The sequence below is a fragment of the Cornus florida genome, unplaced genomic scaffold, assembly GCF_030987335.1.
Source record: "Cornus florida cultivar Cherokee Brave unplaced genomic scaffold, ASM3098733v1 CherokeeBrave_3.0.0_Hap2_Chr06, whole genome shotgun sequence".
Taxonomy (NCBI): Eukaryota; Viridiplantae; Streptophyta; class Magnoliopsida; order Cornales; family Cornaceae; genus Cornus; species Cornus florida.
The window spans coordinates 83,609,865-83,630,400 of record NW_026775576.1 but is presented as its reverse complement, the minus strand read 5'-3'; the positions used below and the strand labels follow the sequence as shown (position 1 = coordinate 83,630,400).

Here is a 20,536-nt window from a genome sequence, read left to right as displayed (position 1 = left end):
TGGCTGGGGGAGTATTTTTCTTCCTGCCAAAAGAAGGAATCTGAAGTCTGCTCATGTTGTAGCCGAGTGATGAGAGTGCTAAGAGGTTGTCTGAAGTGAGGAGATCTGAGCAGGAAGGAATATCGTTCAGAACGTATTTCTTCAAGTAGTTACTCCTATCCCTGCAAACACTATAGCTCAAGTCATCACAAGGTATTCCCAAGGAACGGCATAAGAAAGTGCAAAAACGAGGAACGCATGTTTCGCAGGGGCAGTCATGTTTATGAGATTTGAATTTCTTATAGGAGGAGACAGAACAGACACCAAAGGCGCTCGGGATTGGGTAATCCTCTGCAGCCGGCGAAGACCAAGCCCCACTAATGCCCACGATGCTATCCCTCCAACCCTTCTCAGATTTTATTGTGTCCGTACATATGGACATCTTCTCGAACGGGTAGAGGTGGTAGAAGGGTTCGTTAGTACGGATCTTACTGACCTTATAGCACAGAAGGAGGTCTATGAGGTCGAGGTCCAGATTTCTGTCACGCATCAGCAAGAGCATAACAGATATGATTCTAAAGAAGTTGGGGTTGACCTGCAGAGGGGATATCCCCAGTCTATTGAAGACATAACTAAAGAAAGGGTGCAGAGGGAACCTAACAACATTCAATTGAAGGTTCGTGAATAAGACTTCGCCGGGCAGGAGGCCGGCGCCGGTCATAATGTTAACATCCTGGGGGCAAACCCTAACTTCGATGTTGTCAGGAAGTCTAAGTCTCATACGAAGAACATCCAGATCTACAACCATGGTGGAAGTGCTAGAAAAATCTAAAAGGGGGTAAATGGAAGCCTGCCGAAAGTAAAAAAGAACGAAACTAACCTCGGAGGACTGCAAGATCGCTGGAAGAATGACTCTTGAAGGATTTCACCAGAAAAAGCTTAGCACTGTTCTAGAAAGAGAGAGACTTGGCTTATGATGGAGACGGTAAAGGGAAGTGAAGTGGAATTCTAGAGCATTATAAAGGCGAGGGGGCCCGAGGGCCGAAGCATCGGGAAGGCGAGAAATTCCTCGAGCCCCGGAACATTGATTCTGGATCTGACCGTCCGCTCCCCCACGTGGTTATCTCGAGCCGTCAACATCATGATGAGACGCCATCAATAATTACCCCTTATTAAATAAGGGGCAATTATGGGGGCAGTTGAGGAGGCGCGGACGACATGGGCCGGATCCGACTCACAAACACAACATTCAGTTCGTACAGTTGGGTCGGCCCATATAAAGACACTGCCATATGGGCCGAACGGGAGTAAGCCCATCAAAGGTGACCAGGGCTTATGGAGGAATAGGCCCAGATCCAGCAATCAGTAAATATCTTGTAAATATCTTGTAAATATCTATAAATAGGATAAGGAATGGAAAGGAGGGGGATCTTTTTGGGTTAAGGTGTAAGAATTCTAGAAAGAGAAAGAGGAGAACGAATTTCTTGCATCTTCAAATATGCAAAAATCCCTATGAAATAGAAAAGAGTATTCCACGTGCATTTCAAGTTTTTCTTCACAAAATTGATTGAGAATTTATGGATGTCGTCGTGAGTGGGTTAGTTAAGGTAGCCAAATTTTATTTTTTTTTATTTACCGAAAAAAAAAAATTCTCACACCCTGGTCCGTTGATATTGTTCTATGACATCATCATACACTCTGTCAACGGACCAGGACGCTAGACCATGATAAGAACAACGCCGTCACAATACAATAGCACTGCTCCAAACTTCGCCACGCGTTACTACAATACAAGTTTAATTTCGTCATCAGGCTCGCCGGGTCGGCTCGCAGAAAGTGAATGAAACATCGCGAGCTACAATATTAAATAGCCCTCTTGATCACAGGTTAGCCTTCTTCTTCGCGAGGCAACGATTGTCATATAACCGTTTTATATAAGCAGAGAATTCCCACTCGACCTTTTCAGTTCTCTTTCAACTTCTAGTGAGAGAAAGTGAAATATAGAGAGAGAGAATGGGGAAGGCCATGGCCGCTTCGCTTCTACTGTTGCTATTCTTGATCATACATACAAACGCTGGAGAAGCTTTCGACGTTCGTCAACATCTCTCAACTGTAACAAGGTTCATCTTACACTGAAATCTCTCTGTTAATTGCCTTCATTGGAATCCGTAATCGAACATCGAAAATCATGTTTCTAGGGTTTGGCTTTATTTTATGACTAAGTATATCTTTTTGCCGCAAATATAATGTTGCATCTGCCTATTTAATAGCATACGAGTTTGATTTAATCAGATGTAGATTGATATGTATGCGTGTCTCTGTTGCTATATTTATTTAGTTCTGCCCTCTGGTTGGTTGCCGAGAAACCCAGGAAAATAGGGTTTAAGAATCTTATGCTTGGTTCGTTTGAATTGAAAAGCTAGCCTTAACTGAAAGAAAAGTTGTATATATCTCGGTTGAGTAAATGTGATTCTTTCCTCGCCTCCCAAGTAATGATAAACATGTAATATGCAAAATTTTACTTTTTCTTTTTTGCAGTTCTGACAATTTTTGTGGAAACTAAATGGAAATAAATTCTTCGTGTGATTGTAATAAACGACTAGTCAAAAAATTTCACTCTGTTTTGCAGGTGTGAGTGTGTTGTTCTAGAATCTTGAGTATTATGAACTAATTATTTATTAAAAGCAATAGAACCCTGTTTTTTTTTTTTTTTTTTTTAAAGGAAGAAGTGCATGACTGAATATTCTTGTCAGAATAATGATTTTAAGGCCGAAGAGCTTGAACGAAATGGAGAGCCAAAGGTTTCCCATCCGTTAGATACACTCAACTAGGAGTGATGTGAGACCTCGTTGAGTGTATCCATTGAATGGGGAGTTTCGGCTCCCCATTTCGTATAAACTCTTCAACCTTAATATCATTACGCTTCTTGTTACCCTCTAATGGAATTTTTTGACTGATTACTTGCTTACACATTTTTTATGTGCAGTTATGATGCAGTGAAAGACAATTCTGAGAATTCATTTGTACCTTCTAACATTCCAGATAACTGTACCCCTATCCATTTAAATCTTCTGGTAATCCTCGTATGCAAACCTCAAATTGCTAGTGCAAATGTTTGCTTGGTCATTTATTTTCACTCCTGTGTACTTAAGTTAAGCAAACACTAGTTATAAGTTCCACAATTTTAAATTAAATGAAATATTTTATTTATTAATAGAAAATTGAATATTATCATTACCACTGCAGTCTCTATACTTGGTATCTTTTTGGGGCAATATAAGTAATGCCTTTTTAACTTCTGATTGGACTGATTTTATAGTTAAATTTCCATGTTTTTGTCTATTCATTATGAGGGAATCAAATTTTGTTGGATATCACTGAGTTAGTGGGAGATGATTGATTATTCAACCACCGAGGGCCTTGTGGCCTAGTGGTATCTCCTCTACCTCCCAAAGTGGATGGTGAGGGTTCGAGTCCCCAAATGGGCAACGTGGGTTTGTGTGCTTATTGCCAATGAAAAAAAAAATTTGTAGGAGTACATGGAACCATTGCCAGGAGCCTGTCTTATATTGCTGCATCAAAATCTGCACATTTTTTATGGTTTGGAATATTTTTGTATTGCTGCTATGTTCGCAATTGGCCCTGGGAAGTGGATATGAGGAATTGAACCATTGCCCAAGGCTCTAATAGGTATGTTTGAAACAACAAGAAAAAGCTAAAATAAACATATGGAGACTAGTTATGAAAATATAATAAATTATAAAATAAAAAATAAAAATTTTGCCAGCTAAGTCCAATTGACCTAACATGATACTTTTTTCTGCTTATTCAGTTAATGAGATTATTTATTCAAAATCTGTGCCCATGTCTTGGTAAAACTCACATCAATTATTCACATAAACACATTCATAAAAAAATGAAAATAAGCATACCGCAACATATAACATAGTTGGGGGGATACACAATGATAGGTTTACATGTTCTGTAGTAGGCCGTACTTGTGAGATCGTAGAGTGCATACATATATACTGGGTGATTTTGTTATTCAAGGAGAAGATATTCCATGTAGATTCAGTTCAATAGAAAATGAATAAGCACAAAGAGAGAATGTGCATAAATTAAGAAAAGCACAAAAGAGAATGCTAAAGAGTTGCATTTTGGCTTCTATACTCTCTCTCTAAGTGTCTTTTTTGAAATACATAAATAAATAAATAAAGCTGCAGTTATGTCTCCTAAAGAACTGCAGTTATGTCTCCTAAAGAAATCACAAGGAAAAAACCTCCAGGAAAACTAAGGCAGCATAATACCCCCAAATTCATCTGTAATATTAGAATCTTCCTTAGACCTGAACATACATATTTCTTTCTGGTACTGTCTTGATATGACAATTTTTGGCTGTGTTGGAACTTGAGATCTGCTACCACTTCAACCACATTTTTCGTTCAATGTGTTAGTTGCTATGCTAATGTCATATTAATAGTTGGCATTTTTAATGATATTTGGATGCAGCTTTACTAGAAAAGCTGAAAGCTTTTGTGCCATGTGTTACCATGCAATTTGCTGTAGAGTTTTATTGCTTTCTTATTTTTTATTGGGACTTCAAAAATTTTCCATTTAAGCTTTTTGTTATTTATACTGAGTCCAACCTATAATGCTATTTTATTTTAAGTTGTCTGATGCAAGATTTTGTCTTTACAGGCAAGGCATGGAACTCGAGCGCCTACCAAGAAAAAAATGAGAGAATTAAACAATTTGGCCGCTCGCTTGGAAGTACTTCTACAAGATGCAGAAGAACAAAAGTTGTCTTTGCAGAAAATTCCTGCTGGGTTACGGGGATGGAAATCTCCATGGAAAGGGAAGTTCAAGGGTGGAGAATTGATTAGCAAAGGAGAAGATGAACTGTATAATCTTGGGATCAGAATCAGAAAAAGATTTCCAGAACTGTTTGGTGAGGATTACCACCCGGATGTATATCCAATAAAGACAACACAGGTTGGCGATGTTTTAGTTTTTCTCTCACTTACTTATGCAAAGGACCTTCCACGAGATGTTACTCTAGTAATCATACAGTGAGACATGTATAAAGTTTGGTTCAGAGATTATTATTTTCTTTTCTTTTTTATTATCATTTTAGAGATATATTTTGTTAACATCGAGCTTCCTATAAAAATTGATCATCATAATGTCTTCCATTCAAAGTTCCTCACAGGACTGAAGGCTGTTTAAATCACAATGAATCTGATATTCTTTCTTGGTTCACTTACTCTTATGCTTTTTGTTTCTTTTCTTTATTGATATAGATTCCTCGGGCATCTGCTAGTGCCGTAGCATTTGGCATGGGGCTATTTAGTGGTAGAGGAAATCTTGGACCAGGACGTCATCGAGCTTTTGCAGTTACCAGTGAAAGTCGTGCAAGTGATCTAAAGCTGAGATTCCATGATTGTTGTCAAAACTACAAGGTACATGTGGAGAACTCTCTCTTGGCATTTCCCACACTGTCACATACACCACACTTACATGCATTGACTATATTTGCTCTTACACTCTATGCAGTGGAAGTTTTATCTACCCTTTAAAAGTTTAATAGATAAATCACCAATTAGATTGTTGTTTTTTTGGCCTCTTTGAAGGCTTGAGGCATTTTTGGCCTTGTGTTTGTCCATGGGATCCGCTCCCCTTTTGAGCGTTTTTTAATAAATTTTACTTATAAAAAAAAAAATAATAATAATAATAATAGATAAATCACCAATTTTAATACAAATACTTCAAACTCTAGTAAATCAAGATAACTGTAAGGGCTACGAGGACAAGCTTGGAAGTAAGAGTGTCAATAAATGGCAGACTTGAGTTTTCATATTCAATATTGTTTAAAGGTAAAACTCACGAGTTGCAGCTGTATTAAAGAAGTGGGTGATATGGCCATGATTTTAATTTCAAACCCACTAAACTCTCAAAAACTTGCATAATTTTCTATTATTTTTATTTATTTTTTAAATCATGGGTTTAAGCTTCATTTTGTTTTGTAACCATTGATATTATATATATCTTGGTTTTACATCAATTTTTGGTGTGGTATAATGATAATTTTTTGAATTCTCTGCTTATAATTGTCATCATAAATCTCATTAAAGCTATTTATAGACAAATACATATTGTTATCTGATCTTGTGCCATTTTATATTCATCATCACCATATTAAATGGCTTGAGGGGACTAAAATAATAGAAAAAATTCTAGTCAAATTTAGAATCACAGGTTACAAAGTTCTTTCCTCTCTCTCTCTCTCTCTCTCTCTGTGGGTGTGTGAAATATCTATAACTTAGAATCACATTATATATGGGAGATTTCTACTACAATGATATAATGTTAGTGTCCAAACATTACTTTGAAAAACAAATCGTTTTGGTATGTGGAATGGTGGAAAGGGAATCTAATCTAACATTAAATATCTGGTCTACCTTAGTCTTGGTGGCTTTGGGTCTCAACTCGCAAGCCCTAGGTCAAGGTTCCGAGACTGATCAAGAGAAAGAAAAAAAGAATCTAATATGAAATTTCCTAAATTGTGGTACCATAGGATAGGCCTTGATTGAGCACATAATTGGATGTTCTATTCATGATAAAATCAATGAAAATAGTCCATTCATTGTTAAAATATATATATCAGACTTGCTCATGTAGAAGCATTAGACCATGTGTATATATGCACGTCAAGTGATGTGCGTGGCATTTCCTTTTCTTACTCAAAAATTTTATTTTATCATGTCTATCTATTATACTCAATACTCAATGTTTTGGCTTATAATGGAAAAGTATGACAAGATATAAGAAGAAATCTTTTGGCTTGCAAATTTTGGTACTCTAGAATGAAAGTTTATGTGTTTTTGTGATTTTAAGGATGGTTGTACTAGTTGCAGTAATTTTGACAAAGATTACTTCTTATCTAAGAACCAATATGTGTACTATTTACTTGTAATGAACACTTCTATCTCAAGCATTATATTTGCAACATGCCAACTCAAAAAATATTAGTACCACTTCTTTATGTTTACTCCTGATAAGCAACCCATAGCTCATATGCTCTTCAGCATTGGAGCTTGAATATCAAGACATCAACTCCACATTAATTTGGTAAGATAGTAGTGGCAACACTTGTGTAGCAGCTTACTAGGTGGTGTTACTTATTTTAACCCAAATTGTGGAATATTTGTGATTAAGAGACATATGCTAAGTGCTTTATGTAGAAGTAATTCCACTTGAGAATCATTTAGGGAACTAATTACTATCTGCCTCATCAGTAAATAGAATTTTACGAGTTTGTTCAAGTTAGGAAGAAACTAACAAAAGTATAAGGACCTTCAAATTCTGCAAGGAACTTGGTAAACACCAAGTTGCTTTAATATTGGCTTCTGTGCCATTACATTTTTCTATCAGATTTCAAGGTTCTCTCAAGAATACTCTGTACTTTTTGCTTATATGGACTTGTGGTGGTTGCAGAGTCTAAACTTTGCATTTTTATAGAAGCTTGCAACTCTCATCATATGTAGAAATTTTGTATACTAGCCATCTTTGTCTAGTTTCACCTATGACTTTAGTTTCATGCATGTGAAGTATACTTAAGCAGCTATTCAAGATCTAAATTTTGCTTAAGCATTCTTTTTGGTTACCATCTAGTTGCAAGTTGCAAAGCAGTTATTGTCTTTATAACTTGAATTGTGGATGCAGAATTTTAGGAAAAGTCAAGAGCCTGCTGTTGATAAGCTCAAGGAACCTACATTGGATGAAATTACTCGTGCATTAGTGAGGCGTTATGAGCTGAATTTCACAAGGGAGGATATTTCTTCTCTCTGGTATCTGTGCAAGCTGGTGATTACTTATCTGTCTTTGACTCTTCATACTCTGATGAATGCTAAATTAATAGTTATTTTAACTGATTGGATTGAGATTGTCTTGATGTAATAATACATTTGGATTTTCATTTTGTCAGGAAGCATCGTTGTTGAACATAACTGATCAAGCTTGTACTTTATTTACTCCTTCTGAGGTAAGCAGGTTTTGTGCTTATTTTACTTAAACAAGTCATTCTATTATCCTCAAGTTCTTCATCCTTAGTATGTGTCGGACATTTTTTCTCCTTTGTGACTATTAAGTTGCAAGTTGTTTACATGTCTAATATAATGCTAGCATAATGAAATATCGATGTTCCTTCTTCTTCTTTTTTCCCTTTGTGCGCTATATGCTTATTACCTGCTAATTTTGTGCATCTAGGTTGCTTTGCTGGAGTGGATGGATGATTTGGAGTTGTTCATATTGAAGGGTTATGGTAATTCATTAAACTACCGAATGGGAGTACCTTTACTTGAAGACGTAGTTCAGTCCATGGAGGAAGCAATTAAGTATAAAGAAGGTAATATAACCCCTATGACTAGTGCATTTATAGTTTTATTATCTGCATCCTTGTGTGCCACTATTCTCCATTCACACTATGTCAGAACCTTTTCCGGATGGAGCTTTGAAATCTTCTAAAGTGAATTCGTACGAGGAACATGATTGATTGATGGATCTATCTGCTTTCCTTTTAGTGTTCTTTTGGTAGCGCAGAGTTGAAAGTTCTAGGTGGTTGGCATGGACCTTAACCAATACCGGTAGGGTTTAGCCTGACCTGGGAGCCAATGATATGATCATACTTTCAACTTATGTGATGTCACTCCAGGATATTGAACATTTGGTGGTGTGAAGTTTTCTTACAAGGGCATTAATTTTTTGCATCTTACAAATTACTATGCTGTTGGTCTTCCCCCACCCCAACCAAACACACCCCCTCTTTTGGTGGTTCTTTTTATTTGTATTTGCTATTAATCCATAACCTATGTTTTTTTACCCAGTCAGCAGAAGTTGGTTCTCCTACTATGGCATATTCTTTAAACTTCCTCTGGAATTTAAGTTTTTCTTTAGGACATTAATGCCATCATACTTATTAATACTCTTTTCCTTCTGTTCTGGTAGAAGCACATGCTCCTGGCACTTACGAAAAGGCTAGACTGAGGATTGCCCATGCAGAGACACTTCTTCCATTCTCATGTTTAATTGGACTCTTTCTTGAAGGACCTGGTGAGTGCTCTGCTGGAAAGTTGTCTACAACTTCCCCACCAGAATCTACCCCCAACCTAGAGTAGTTAGGTGGGGAAGTAGAATTAAACAGTTCTTCATACATATGCTTTTTTAGTACAAAATGAGCTGCTGCTTTAATTAGGTCTGTTGCTGAATCTTTCAGAGTTTGAAAAAATACAAAGAGAAGAACCCTTGGAACTCCCTCCAAAGCCACCTCAGAAAAGAAATTGGAGGGGCAGCACGGTGACGCCTTTTGCTGGGAATAACATGCTGGTTCTATACAGCTGTCCTGCTAACAATTCAAGCAAATACTTTGTGCATGTACTGCACAATGAACATCCCATCCCGATGGCAGTAAGATTTCAATGTTTTATACCTCAAGATGTGATTTATTTTCTTATTTAAAATTTGTGCTAATTAGATTATTCTTTACTACTGCTAGATTTTTTTTATCTTTAACTTCGTTTTGACACCGAATTTTATCTGAGGAGCACACGTCCAATGGATTATAAATTGGTTTCAATTTTGACTGATCCTAATTTGTTTAAACAGAAAAGTATAAATTACACATGTTCACATTTCCTGTTTCTTAGAGTTGTACCCTTCTACTGGTGTAATCTTACATATAGTTTCCATAGTTTTACTATTGTGAACTAGTCATAGGTTCTATGATTAATCCATCATGATATTGCAAAACTTGCCCAGTGCCTTGCAAGGAAATTTTTTTTTTTTTTTTTTTTTGTGGCATATATTTCCTAACTGTGACCGTCTTATGCTTTTGTGGATAGGGTTGTGATAATTCTGATTTCTGTCCATTTGAAGTTTTCAAGGTAGGTTTGGTTTAATCCCAAATCCAAATTTTATTTATGGAGATGATGGCTTCTCTCTTATTGAGAACTTTTCTTGCTTTCTTCAGGAAAGAATAGTGGCTCCTCATTTAAAGCACAACTACAATGTGCTCTGTGATGTGAAGTTGGAACAACCTGAACACAAGCCTGTAACCAGCAAGTTATCACAAATATTTAGCTGGCTCTTCTCGAGGGATTGTAATCCACCGTCCCAAAAAGTTGAGTTATAGTTTCTGTTTCAAAGAATCAAGGGAGTAATTCTTAAAAAAAATTCTCCCTTGTCAACGACGATGCTTTCTTAGCTTGAGTTTCAGCCACAGGCCAGCACTTTTAGAAATTCCTGGGCATGTGAGGATGGGTACGCAGATCATTTAAATGCTTTTTCTTGTATGTTACTATGTATGTAGATGACAGTTTACATGTCTCTGTTTCTGTTTTACCCAATTTAACTGCCTCTTGATTTGACATGTTCATAGAGAAACTTGTTGCCGAATTTGAAGTAACGGAAAGTAGAATATAAAAATCTGCTGCAATGTGCTGTTGTCTGTTGATACTTTTGTACAACCAGCTAAAGTGCAGCTTCTGATAGACTACTTGATAGTTTTATTGATCGTTAGCAAGTTCTTTTCAATTAAAAAATGACTAGTCTTGAGAATACAAAGAATATTTTGTGAGCACTGCTACATACTATTCAAATTCAAGCAACATACATATCAAAACTCCGAATTTAGAATGTGAGAGGGCTATCAGCCTATCACAAAAAGAATTGCAGTTCATTTATAATTGGACAGTACCAATGTAAAGAAATATGGATCACAATTTAATTGATTAATTTACATAAAATAAACAGTATTTGACATTTCCAGATTTCCTTGTCAAGTTGTACATGGTCTCAATAGCAGGTGCATACCAACAATGAACTCCGAAATTTGCAGAACTATAGTACTATTTTGAATGCTCTCTCTCTCTCTCTCTCTCTCTCTCTCTCTCTCTCTATATATATATATATATATATACACACACACATATCCATCTATCTACTTATCTATCTATCTATCTGAATGTGTATTTTATGTGTGTATGCATATTACTAACTGTATTCACAAATCGGAAGTAGGAGATATATGCTGCATGCACAAGCTAGACTATGAACTCAAAGACAGACCATCAGGGCTTCATAAATTGGTATGGTGGTGGAATCATTTTTCTTCCTTGGCAACCTGCAAAAGAGTTTGCAGAAAAACAATGACAAGTTGTTTAACCATTAATACAATTAAGTGCATTGAATTGTAGACGATTATTTGATGGAACTTTAGGACGACACATGGATAAGTGTTCCATTCTGTGCTGTAGAATTGAGATTTAACAATAGTGTTCTTATTAATTTGAATATGATAATAGGATATATATATATATATATATATAGAATTTAGTCACGTGACTAAATCAATACAAGTCAACAAGGGATGGATCTAATGCCATGGGAGAAAAAAGGGAAAATTTCTACATTAAACAAACAAAGACAAGAAAACTGAATTGGATGATTGTAATTATCATCTATAGGCTGGTATTTTAAAGTAGCTTTGGCCTAGTATTGTTCTGTTAAAATGGATTAGTTGTTGAGAATGGAATCATCAAATATTAGAAGGAATAGGTAGATCAGAAAGAAGTACTTATCAAAAAAAGACAATATCCTAGTTCACCCACCTTCATGGCCCCTAAATTCGAGCTCGCGCCACTCTTGGACCATTGCACAACAGCAACACATGAGATGTGTTAAGAAGTCATCACATGAACCTCCCTGCAAAACAGAGAACCCAAATTGCATTAAACTTCCATGATAATTATATTAACTAACTCTAATCTCTGATTTCTCGACAAAGCAAAAAGCCATTACTAACAGGAAACCATTTGCCTAGATTTCATTTAGTTCGACATATCTCTCTCCTTTTTTTTCTTTTTCTTTTTTTCTCTGTTTTGGTCCAGAAAAACCTACATACTTCTTCCTCTTTCTTCAAATAACAATATATTTTCCCCAAATGAAAAATAATTCAGTAATCAAATGGTTATGTTGTATGGTTCTTTACACAGATGTTCCCCGTGTAGTCTGTAGATATCAAGACCACCATGCGTGACGAAATTTCTTTCATGTCTTTCATCTAACAGAATTGCAATTGCCATAATAAAACAGAAGTGCCTAGACTGTCCTGATGTGAGGTGAATAAATTGCCCGAACAAATCCTAAACTATTTTGTTTGTTCATTAAGAAGCATCAACCAGAACAATTCTTCGAGCAAGTGATAAACATTTCCTGTCATGCATGTGAAAGGAAATAAATGGCCCAGCAACTATTACAGGAGTTTTATTGGAAAACAGTATTATTTTCCATGAAAAATGTGGCTTGACAAGTGTTTACTACAGAAAATTTAAAATGTTTTGTGCCGAAGGAAATGTGATATTCCTACACCTATACCTTGAGCTATTCTATATTTTGAAAGACGGTACCTCTATGCTATAAAGTTTTCTCAGTTTGCCCCTCATGCAACAAGTGTAACAGAAACAACCACAGAGTAGGGAGTAAGCCATCAGATCGTTGCAAGCACGTTCACGAGCTGCAGTTCCAAACAATGTAGTATGAGTAGTTAGAATTATAAATCCTCCCTCCAAACAATAATCTTCCTGTGACTGTTAGTATATACGGCAATAGACTACAGAAACAACCCTGAAAACAGGACAAGAGATTATTAACTTAATATTCCAGTAGTAACACCATATTTGTACAGAGAATATCATTGAACCTGAGCAGATATTATTTGACCATTCCATTTTCTAATCTTCCCCTCAAACCGGGCTGGGCGACAGGCATGGGAGGAAGAAACCTAAGAGAAGCAGCTCTTATCTGAGTTCCACACCAGCACAGCACAGAAAAGTGCCCCCTGTTTGTCATCCCTGCAGCTTTCCAGAGTTTACATTGAGTGTGTGGCCTAATTAGGACCTTCAAATCCTATTTGAGCCTATACTTTCTGTATTCTTAATTTTCTTTGCATTAATGGCCATTAAAACCTCCTTTCCAACCATTTGATGAACAAGGAACCCTCTCTTATTTGGGCACTGAAAGGCTAACATCGAACACCGTCTTCCCAAATTTGCATTGATCTAAACAAGTTCTACTAGGGACAATATAACCAGGAGGACGAACCATTATCAGATCTACTATTTTCTAGAGTACGTGTTCAACTTGCTGTTCATCTCTTCAGTTAGCATGTTAGTTTTGAGTATTGACTACTGCATTTTAGTGTTGGAGCTTACTTATTTCTCCTTTTGATACCACATGAGCAATCCATGTAAATGTTCCACAGGGATAGATGCATGTCTTTAAACCTACAACAGAAGATAACCAGATTGGAATTGAACATCTATAAAAATATATATACTGTAAATACTTCTAACCTACAGAAGAACACAGGAATAGAGTTTTGAAACCCTGGTTAGCGTGCCTTCTATTAAAACACAATTAGGATAGAAATACAATTATAAGTTCAATGAACATAAGTTAATTACCAAAAAAAAAAAAAAAAAAAAGATCAATGAAAATAAGTTAACAATGCAGTTTATGAAATGAAGCAGTAAACATCATAGAAAGCAAATAATTATGGTCGTATATTTTAGTTGGACTGAGACACACCTTTCTCTTTGATCATTAAATAATATGAGCAATTTGTCGAGATTATGACATTGTTCGAAAATAACATACGTTGTACTCACTTTAATTAACATGAAATGACAATGTCTAAATCAGCATAAATAAAAATAGTAGCGCAAAGCAGAACAACATAATAGAAGACAGAACAGAAACGACTTAGTCCAAAATAAAGTGGGGATTAGCCCACTGTCCTGTAAAGTGGTTTCATACTTTCATCCCCATTAAAATGGATTCTTAAGAGTAGATGGCTCTCGACAGCCATTCTCCAGGATTCAGTATCAGTTTTATGGTATAGATGATGCCAATTTTGTGTCGCATACACTCATGAGTAGGACTTCAAATTCACAGATGGATTGCACAGCACCAAAACCAGCAAAGAACAATATACTAAACAGAATTAGGGAGAGAGGTGGGAGAAGTATGTATGATTATGGCTGTCAGTCTTCTACAGAGCTAGTTTATTTATATTGTTGCAGAAGAGCAATAAAAGGCAATTGAGGGTGTGAATGGTGCAAACGGTGCAATCTTCCTAGTTGGCTGGAGATGGAATTGGTGGCGACAATTAATGGACATTCATAGAAGATATTGTAGATTGTATAATTAGGAATATATTAAAATTAGGAAACTTGACTTTCAGTTTGTTAATATTTGTTAGTAATGGACAAGAAGCATAGTATATTGCAAGACCTATCTTCTGCCTTAGTTAAAAAATGCCACAAATTATTAGGTGCAAGTTTTAGTGGGACAAGGTTCATGCAAGATATATATGACAATTGAGAAAGAAGAAAATGATGAACAAAAATTGCAGCATCCCAACACTTTCTGATGTATTCATACTCTTTCGGGATCTTACTTAAGCAAGGTTCACTGCAACAGTCGAAGAGATCAGTCTGCCACTCAGATTCAACCTGATATTCAGTTCGCAAGCCACAGGCCCCATGGTTGGATTTCGTATCCGTTCCATACCTGCAATGAAAAACCATTTAATACACTCAGGTACTCCCAAAATTGGCTCTTAGTTCTGTATGATCGACGCTTACTGAGATCCTGTATGAGTCTCTGCAACGAGGGAAACATTCTTTTCTGGTGGTACATTAACAACATCTTGTGTAACCTCAATGAGATGCTCAATCACACGGCATTGCTTCGTATCATTATTCACTTGTAATTTCTGTAACTCAGCATGCAGCTTCCCTTTCTCCTCTTGGAGAGCCTCGTGAAATTCCAATTCAGGATATCGTCGAGACAGTGACTTCTCCAATATATCAGCATCTTTCGTGGTACGATCCCTTTTCAGTATCACACTCTGGGCTTCCATATCCTCCTCATCAAGGGTGTATTCTCGATGATCCTCTTCAATGGCTTGCAAGCTGTCCCTCAAATTCTGAAGTCATCATTACAAGACTGCCTGATTACTACCAATCTTTCACTTTTAAAGTATTTTGAAGCCACACATGATATTAGAAATAAGTGGTTTGCACAGAGACTAAACATGAAAATTTAAGGCATGCTGCTGTTGATGTTTCATTATCAATATGTATTGTCAAAGCAAGGGCTGCAGATTATCAAATGTATATATATCATCAATAAAACGCTAGCCAAACTTGTATGGCCACACCCCTTCATAAACGAGGCCCAAAAACCAATTCTAAACCTATACTCCCACCATGTGTGGCTTAAATTTTTTAGCTATTGCACTACACCTGTGACTTAGGAAATGAATTGAGTTGATGAGCTTGAGTTTGTTCGGGTTTGGCTCCTTCATTTATGAGCTCAGCTCAGAAACTTGACGAGCTTGGGCTCGAGCTCAGCTCATTTAATAACAAAAATCATTTCGGCTCCATTTGAATTTTTTTTTCAAGATCACATTGGCTCCTTCATAAACTTATTTGAGTCTACACAAGTCTGCGCTTCCCTAAGCTTATGTTCGCGAATATATACAAATCTACATAAATTCATGTTTACAAGCCGAGACGAGCCTAATACCATGCAACGAGCCTAAAACACAAGCTCAAGCTCAAGCTCAAGCTCAACTGGTTTGGTTATATAATGAGCACCAGCCCAGCTTTAAGCCAGTCAAACCGCTTGCAGCCTTAGCAGTTAGGCTTTCGGTTCACAGTAGTCACTTTGTAGTTTAAATTACTAAAGTGGCCCTCGCGGGAAAAAAAAAATGACACATGTCACACTGCTCAAGTCTCAACCGACAATGATTCCACAGAACATACCTGTAGACGATACTCGTGGACCAGCGAAATCAACGGAACGAGCTTCAGATAGCGATCGATCTCGTTCTGCACCCGACGGAACTGATACACTACGCTCCACCCCATCGCAAGCATGTACAGATAGCTTCTCTCTCTGCAACTCTCCACCAGATCAAGCGCCTTCCTCAGCGCCACCTCCAGCCCATCTAACGGCTCTCCCGTCGCCGGATAACTCATCAGCTCCGTCGACGATTTCAGCTTCTCCACCAAGTTCCCGATCATCCTCACGTGGTCTGCCAGGTGCTCGCAGTTCGTCCGGTGCGTGGTGGCGTTTCTCGCCGCCGTTACGATCAGGTTGATCAGACTGATGGCGTCCACTCCGACTACCTGTGCAACACTCGCCATTGGTCCACCGGTGTACTAGAATGAAATCCTCTTTAATTAATACAGTAGATTTAGAGAGCGATGCAAAATTAATGCATCATATTTGATGTTTGGGTAGGAACGGAAAAGGTGCATTAATTAAAGGAAGTGATTTTGTGTCTGCTTTTGACGTTTTTCTCTAGACTTTTGCGCTTCGTCCCCATTGCTTTTGAGGAGAGAGTCGGAGAAGTGGACCAAAGTGGTGTGTGTGACTGTGTCCAATTAAATAAGGTAAGTATTCGGTGTGCCGGATGTACCTGCATTCGGTACATCAGAATCTCTCCCATGAGATGATAATATGACACCTACAACGACCAAGACGCAGTTGGAGGTTAGTCACGCGGCCAAAGTGGTCCGGCTCTAAGGCGATTTGGGAGTGATTTCGCACCAAATTAGTTAATTCAATTTTTACCATTCGTAAATTTGTTTTCTTAATTCTCTATTGTCATATAAATTTAGTGATATAAAACACCTATATTATCATATAGATATTTATTAATTATATTATTACTAATATATAAATTAATTACTTAAAATGCACATATACCCCAACTGTATGGCATTACTATATTATCACACACATATATATAATACATGTTTGAAAATATACCACTAAGAAACTTCCCAATTAAAAAATATTACAAATTAACTATACATCTATTAGTTAGAAAAGTTAGTTTATTTATTATTATTATTATTATTATTATTATATATCATTAATGAAATAAATAATAATGAATATATTTACATATGAATTAAAATAAATAAAAATATATATAAAATATATATATCATTTATTTAAATTTAATACACAGACACTTCCACTTTCAAAAAATTTAGGCTTTACGCTTTTACGCTCTTACTTTCGTTCCGCTCTCACACTCGCTCTCATTCTAAGTAACTTAGATTGGAGTACTTTAAAATATTTATTCATCTAATAATATATCTGATTGTTATTACTGTGCTTATTAAACAATGGCCAAGTTACACACTGACACGGGTGGCGTGAGTAAATGTTCTGATTTTAATTATAAAAAAAAAGTAGGACAAAATTATTATTTTATAAAATTTGATCATGTTGAAAAGATAACTGATGTAGTTGTCCGCAAGCATAAAATCTCGTCAAAATAAATTACTAGAAAATAATAAATGCGGAATAATCTATTAGTATATAATTTGTTCAAATCTTAAGAAAGTTAAAAGTAATTTATTATAAAATAACACATCATTATTTTTGTTGAACTAAGTTAGATTAGGGACGGCCGGGAATTTGCTAACCCAAGCCCGCCCAGGCCAGAGCCCACAAGCTTTAACTTTTCAGCGGGCAGGCCTAATTTTAAGAAGCCCAAGCATTGCCCTTGGCTTGGAATGGCAACCTAGGGTTTTTTTTTTTTTTTTTAAATGAATTTGAAGCTTAATGTCACGGGCCTAGAGATTTGGCGCAGCGGCACGGCCCGTGCGGCACCAAGGCGTTGCTTCGGCTCGCGCAAGCGCCCTGGTCAGCCACCATGACCTGCCCTCCCAAGGATACATGCTGACTGGTTTCGGCCTGCCATGGCCTCGTCAGGGGAACGGCTCCAGCTCCCGACCAGTTTGTGCAGGGATGGCCAACTCCCTTCTTCATAGTCAAGTCCACGACCAGCGACAAGCACCTCGAACTGAACCGAGTCGACCTGCCTGAACTCTGAAGAGGTACCATCCTGTGCTCCTGCACGCCCCTTCCCTGGAACCATTCCCAGTCAAACTCTGCTCTTTGCCAACCAGCATGCGTGTTTTCCATCCTCCAAGCGTCTTAGGAATCACTTCGTGACATTCTCCCCCACCCAAATCCTGCGACGTCCTCGTCGCAGTGCGGCGCTTCACTACTGCGTCCACTCCCTTCCAAAGTCTGCCTCCATGCGGTATGCTCGCCTTCCCACCATCGCTTCCTTGTGCAGCTCCCTGCACTGCACTCGCCCAATGATAGGCCTCGGACCAAGGGGACGTCCACTCCTCAAGGACGTGACTCTTCTCCGTCATGCCGCCTCCGCGACATCCCGAGCAAGCAATGGCCTTCTGCCGACTTGATGCTCGCCCTTCACCATGGTTTGCATCACCCAAGGACTAAGCACGAACTTTGGTGCGCGCGGCCCTCCGGCCCTTCAATGCGCAACTTCAACGGACGCCTCTTCCTGGGGAGATGGAGGCTCTCCCCCCCCAACTGCATTGATTCCTCCACATCGACGCAACTTCAATGCACCGTCTTCATTCTCTGACCCCTCCCGGACCGACAAGGGGGGCACCCCACCGTGCTTTACCCCAAGTCCTGCTCTGATACCATTTGTCACGGGCCTAGAGATTTGGCGCAGCGGCACGGCCCGTGCGGCACCAAGGCGTTGCTTCGGCTCGCGCAAGCGCCCTGGTTAGCCACCATGACCTGCCCTCCCAAGGAAACATGCTGACTGGTTTCGGCCTGCCATGGCCTCGTCAGGGGAACGGCTCCAGCTCCCGACCAGTTTGTGCAGGGATGGCCAACTCCCTTCTTCATAGTCAAGTCCACGACCAGCGACAAGCACCTCGAACTGAACCGAGTCAACCTGCCTGAACTCTGAAGAGGTACCATCCTGTGCTCCTGCACGCCCCTTCCCTGGAACCATTCCCAGTCAAACTCTGCTCTTTGCCAACCAGCATGCGTGTCTTTCATCCTCCAAGCGTCTTAGGAATCACTTCGTGACATTAAGCTAATTAAGTTATGGGAAACCAGTAGCTAAGTTTGAAAATTTCTCCTATGGATAGTTCTCTTTCAGCAAAATAAGTTCTCCTTTGATGATATTGAGTGTTCTAATTCTGATAGAGACAAAAATAAATACGAGTGCATGTGTTTATGAACTTTCGAATTGCAAAAATTAAACAAAAATAATAATTTTTAAAAGGACCAATGGGCAGCTGAACACAAGTCACCCTTTGATTGATTTAAGAATGAATCATTTGACTACCAAAAAATACCGTATGATTATTAGAATTTATTTGGTTCTAGTTTACCCTTAATATTTATTTAAAGATTTAAATCTGAATAGGATTGTATGAATGTTATTAATATTTTACCTTTATAATTTAAATAGAGTCTGAATTAAAATAAATTTTATTTGATTTGGATCAGGTTGTGAAAAAAATATATATATATCCTTTATCCATTTCAAAATTAACCATGATTTACCGTAAGAAATATTTCAACAATAATTCATATTTGATCCATTATGAACTCGAATTGAGAATTAAAACTAAAATTTGTTAAAATAAACTTCATATAAAACTAAAATTAAACCCCCTTCTTTTCAAAGTTGTGTCGGTGACAAGTGACAACAAATAAAGCTACAAATATCTTACGAAGTCCACTAATTCTTTCTTGTACACACAAGTGAACCCAACTCAAAACAGTGATCACTTGATCACTTGTCGGTCATCCCACTCTTTCATTGATTACTCATTATTATAACAACTTATTGGGCTCTCTATGCACCTAATGTTTTCAGGTATAACGAATTTAATGTTTTCAGGTATAAAGAATTAAATTGAATATTAGTGTGAATAGATCGGTGTATAATAATATCGAATTCTTAAAAAATAATTATGAATCAAGTGATACGTCGCGTATCAATTGATACAGCGAACTACGAATGTGTTTATTTTTTAAATACTTTCTTGATACCATTTTTTTTTTATTTTTTTTATTTATGATTCTTTTCAAATGTATGTTCTAGTTTTTAAAAATATTTTAAAACATTTTCAACAATAATTTTCTTTAAAAATTCTGGAATCCAAAGACTAATCAAATCGTTTCCTCCTTAATGACACATTCTACCTTAATTATAAATAAATATAGAGTAGGTTGGTATGTCGACTAAAAAAAATAAATGCATCATTCAATAAAATTGTTCACATCTACATATAAAAACGGCTCTCAACAAATTAGAGTAATGTATTTTTATTTGGTAGACATACCAACAATGATTTTAGTATACCCAACTCACCCAATATTTTGTTTGGTATTTACCCTTCTTTTCCTGTTCATTACTCATAGAAAAACTTTGTATATTTTATATTGACTTTTGCCGCCCATTAATCTTTCTAGCTTAGTAAAAATTCTCCTTCATCTTAAAAATATTTTTTTAAAAAAATTCTACTAAGGATTTTTAAAAATTAAAAATTTTTGAAGAGAGAGATTCTTCATTTAATTCTGTTTATTGAAATATTTTAAAAATATTTAAAAACACTCATTTTCTTAGAAGCCA

General features: G+C 37.2%; 2 protein-coding genes across 2 annotated transcripts; one reads left to right on the top strand and one right to left on the bottom strand.

Moving 5' to 3' along the window:
• The first annotated feature begins 1,856 nt into the window (after window positions 1–1,856).
• On the top strand, window positions 1,857–10,551 carry LOC132312432 (uncharacterized). Its single transcript, XM_059810801.1, has 11 exons — window positions 1,857–2,099; window positions 2,966–3,053; window positions 4,678–4,971; window positions 5,280–5,438; window positions 7,702–7,842; window positions 7,964–8,020; window positions 8,245–8,383; window positions 8,983–9,087; window positions 9,251–9,441; window positions 9,876–9,917; window positions 10,004–10,551. Exons 1-11 carry the CDS (start codon window positions 1,993–1,995, stop codon window positions 10,163–10,165), a joined length of 1,485 nt encoding a protein of 494 aa, XP_059666784.1. The 5' UTR covers window positions 1,857–1,992; the 3' UTR covers window positions 10,166–10,551.
• Window positions 10,552–10,725: 174 nt separating this feature from the next.
• LOC132312433 (protein MID1-COMPLEMENTING ACTIVITY 1-like) lies at window positions 10,726–16,444 on the bottom strand. The gene is made up of 7 exons (XM_059810802.1): window positions 15,864–16,444; window positions 14,679–15,022; window positions 14,492–14,604; window positions 13,245–13,316; window positions 12,441–12,547; window positions 11,643–11,736; window positions 10,726–11,155 (listed from the first exon to the last, which is right to left on the bottom strand). Exons 1-7 carry the CDS (start codon window positions 16,245–16,247, stop codon window positions 11,103–11,105), a joined length of 1,167 nt encoding a protein of 388 aa, XP_059666785.1. The 5' UTR covers window positions 16,248–16,444; the 3' UTR covers window positions 10,726–11,102.
• Between the last annotated feature and the right edge of the window lie 4,092 nt (window positions 16,445–20,536).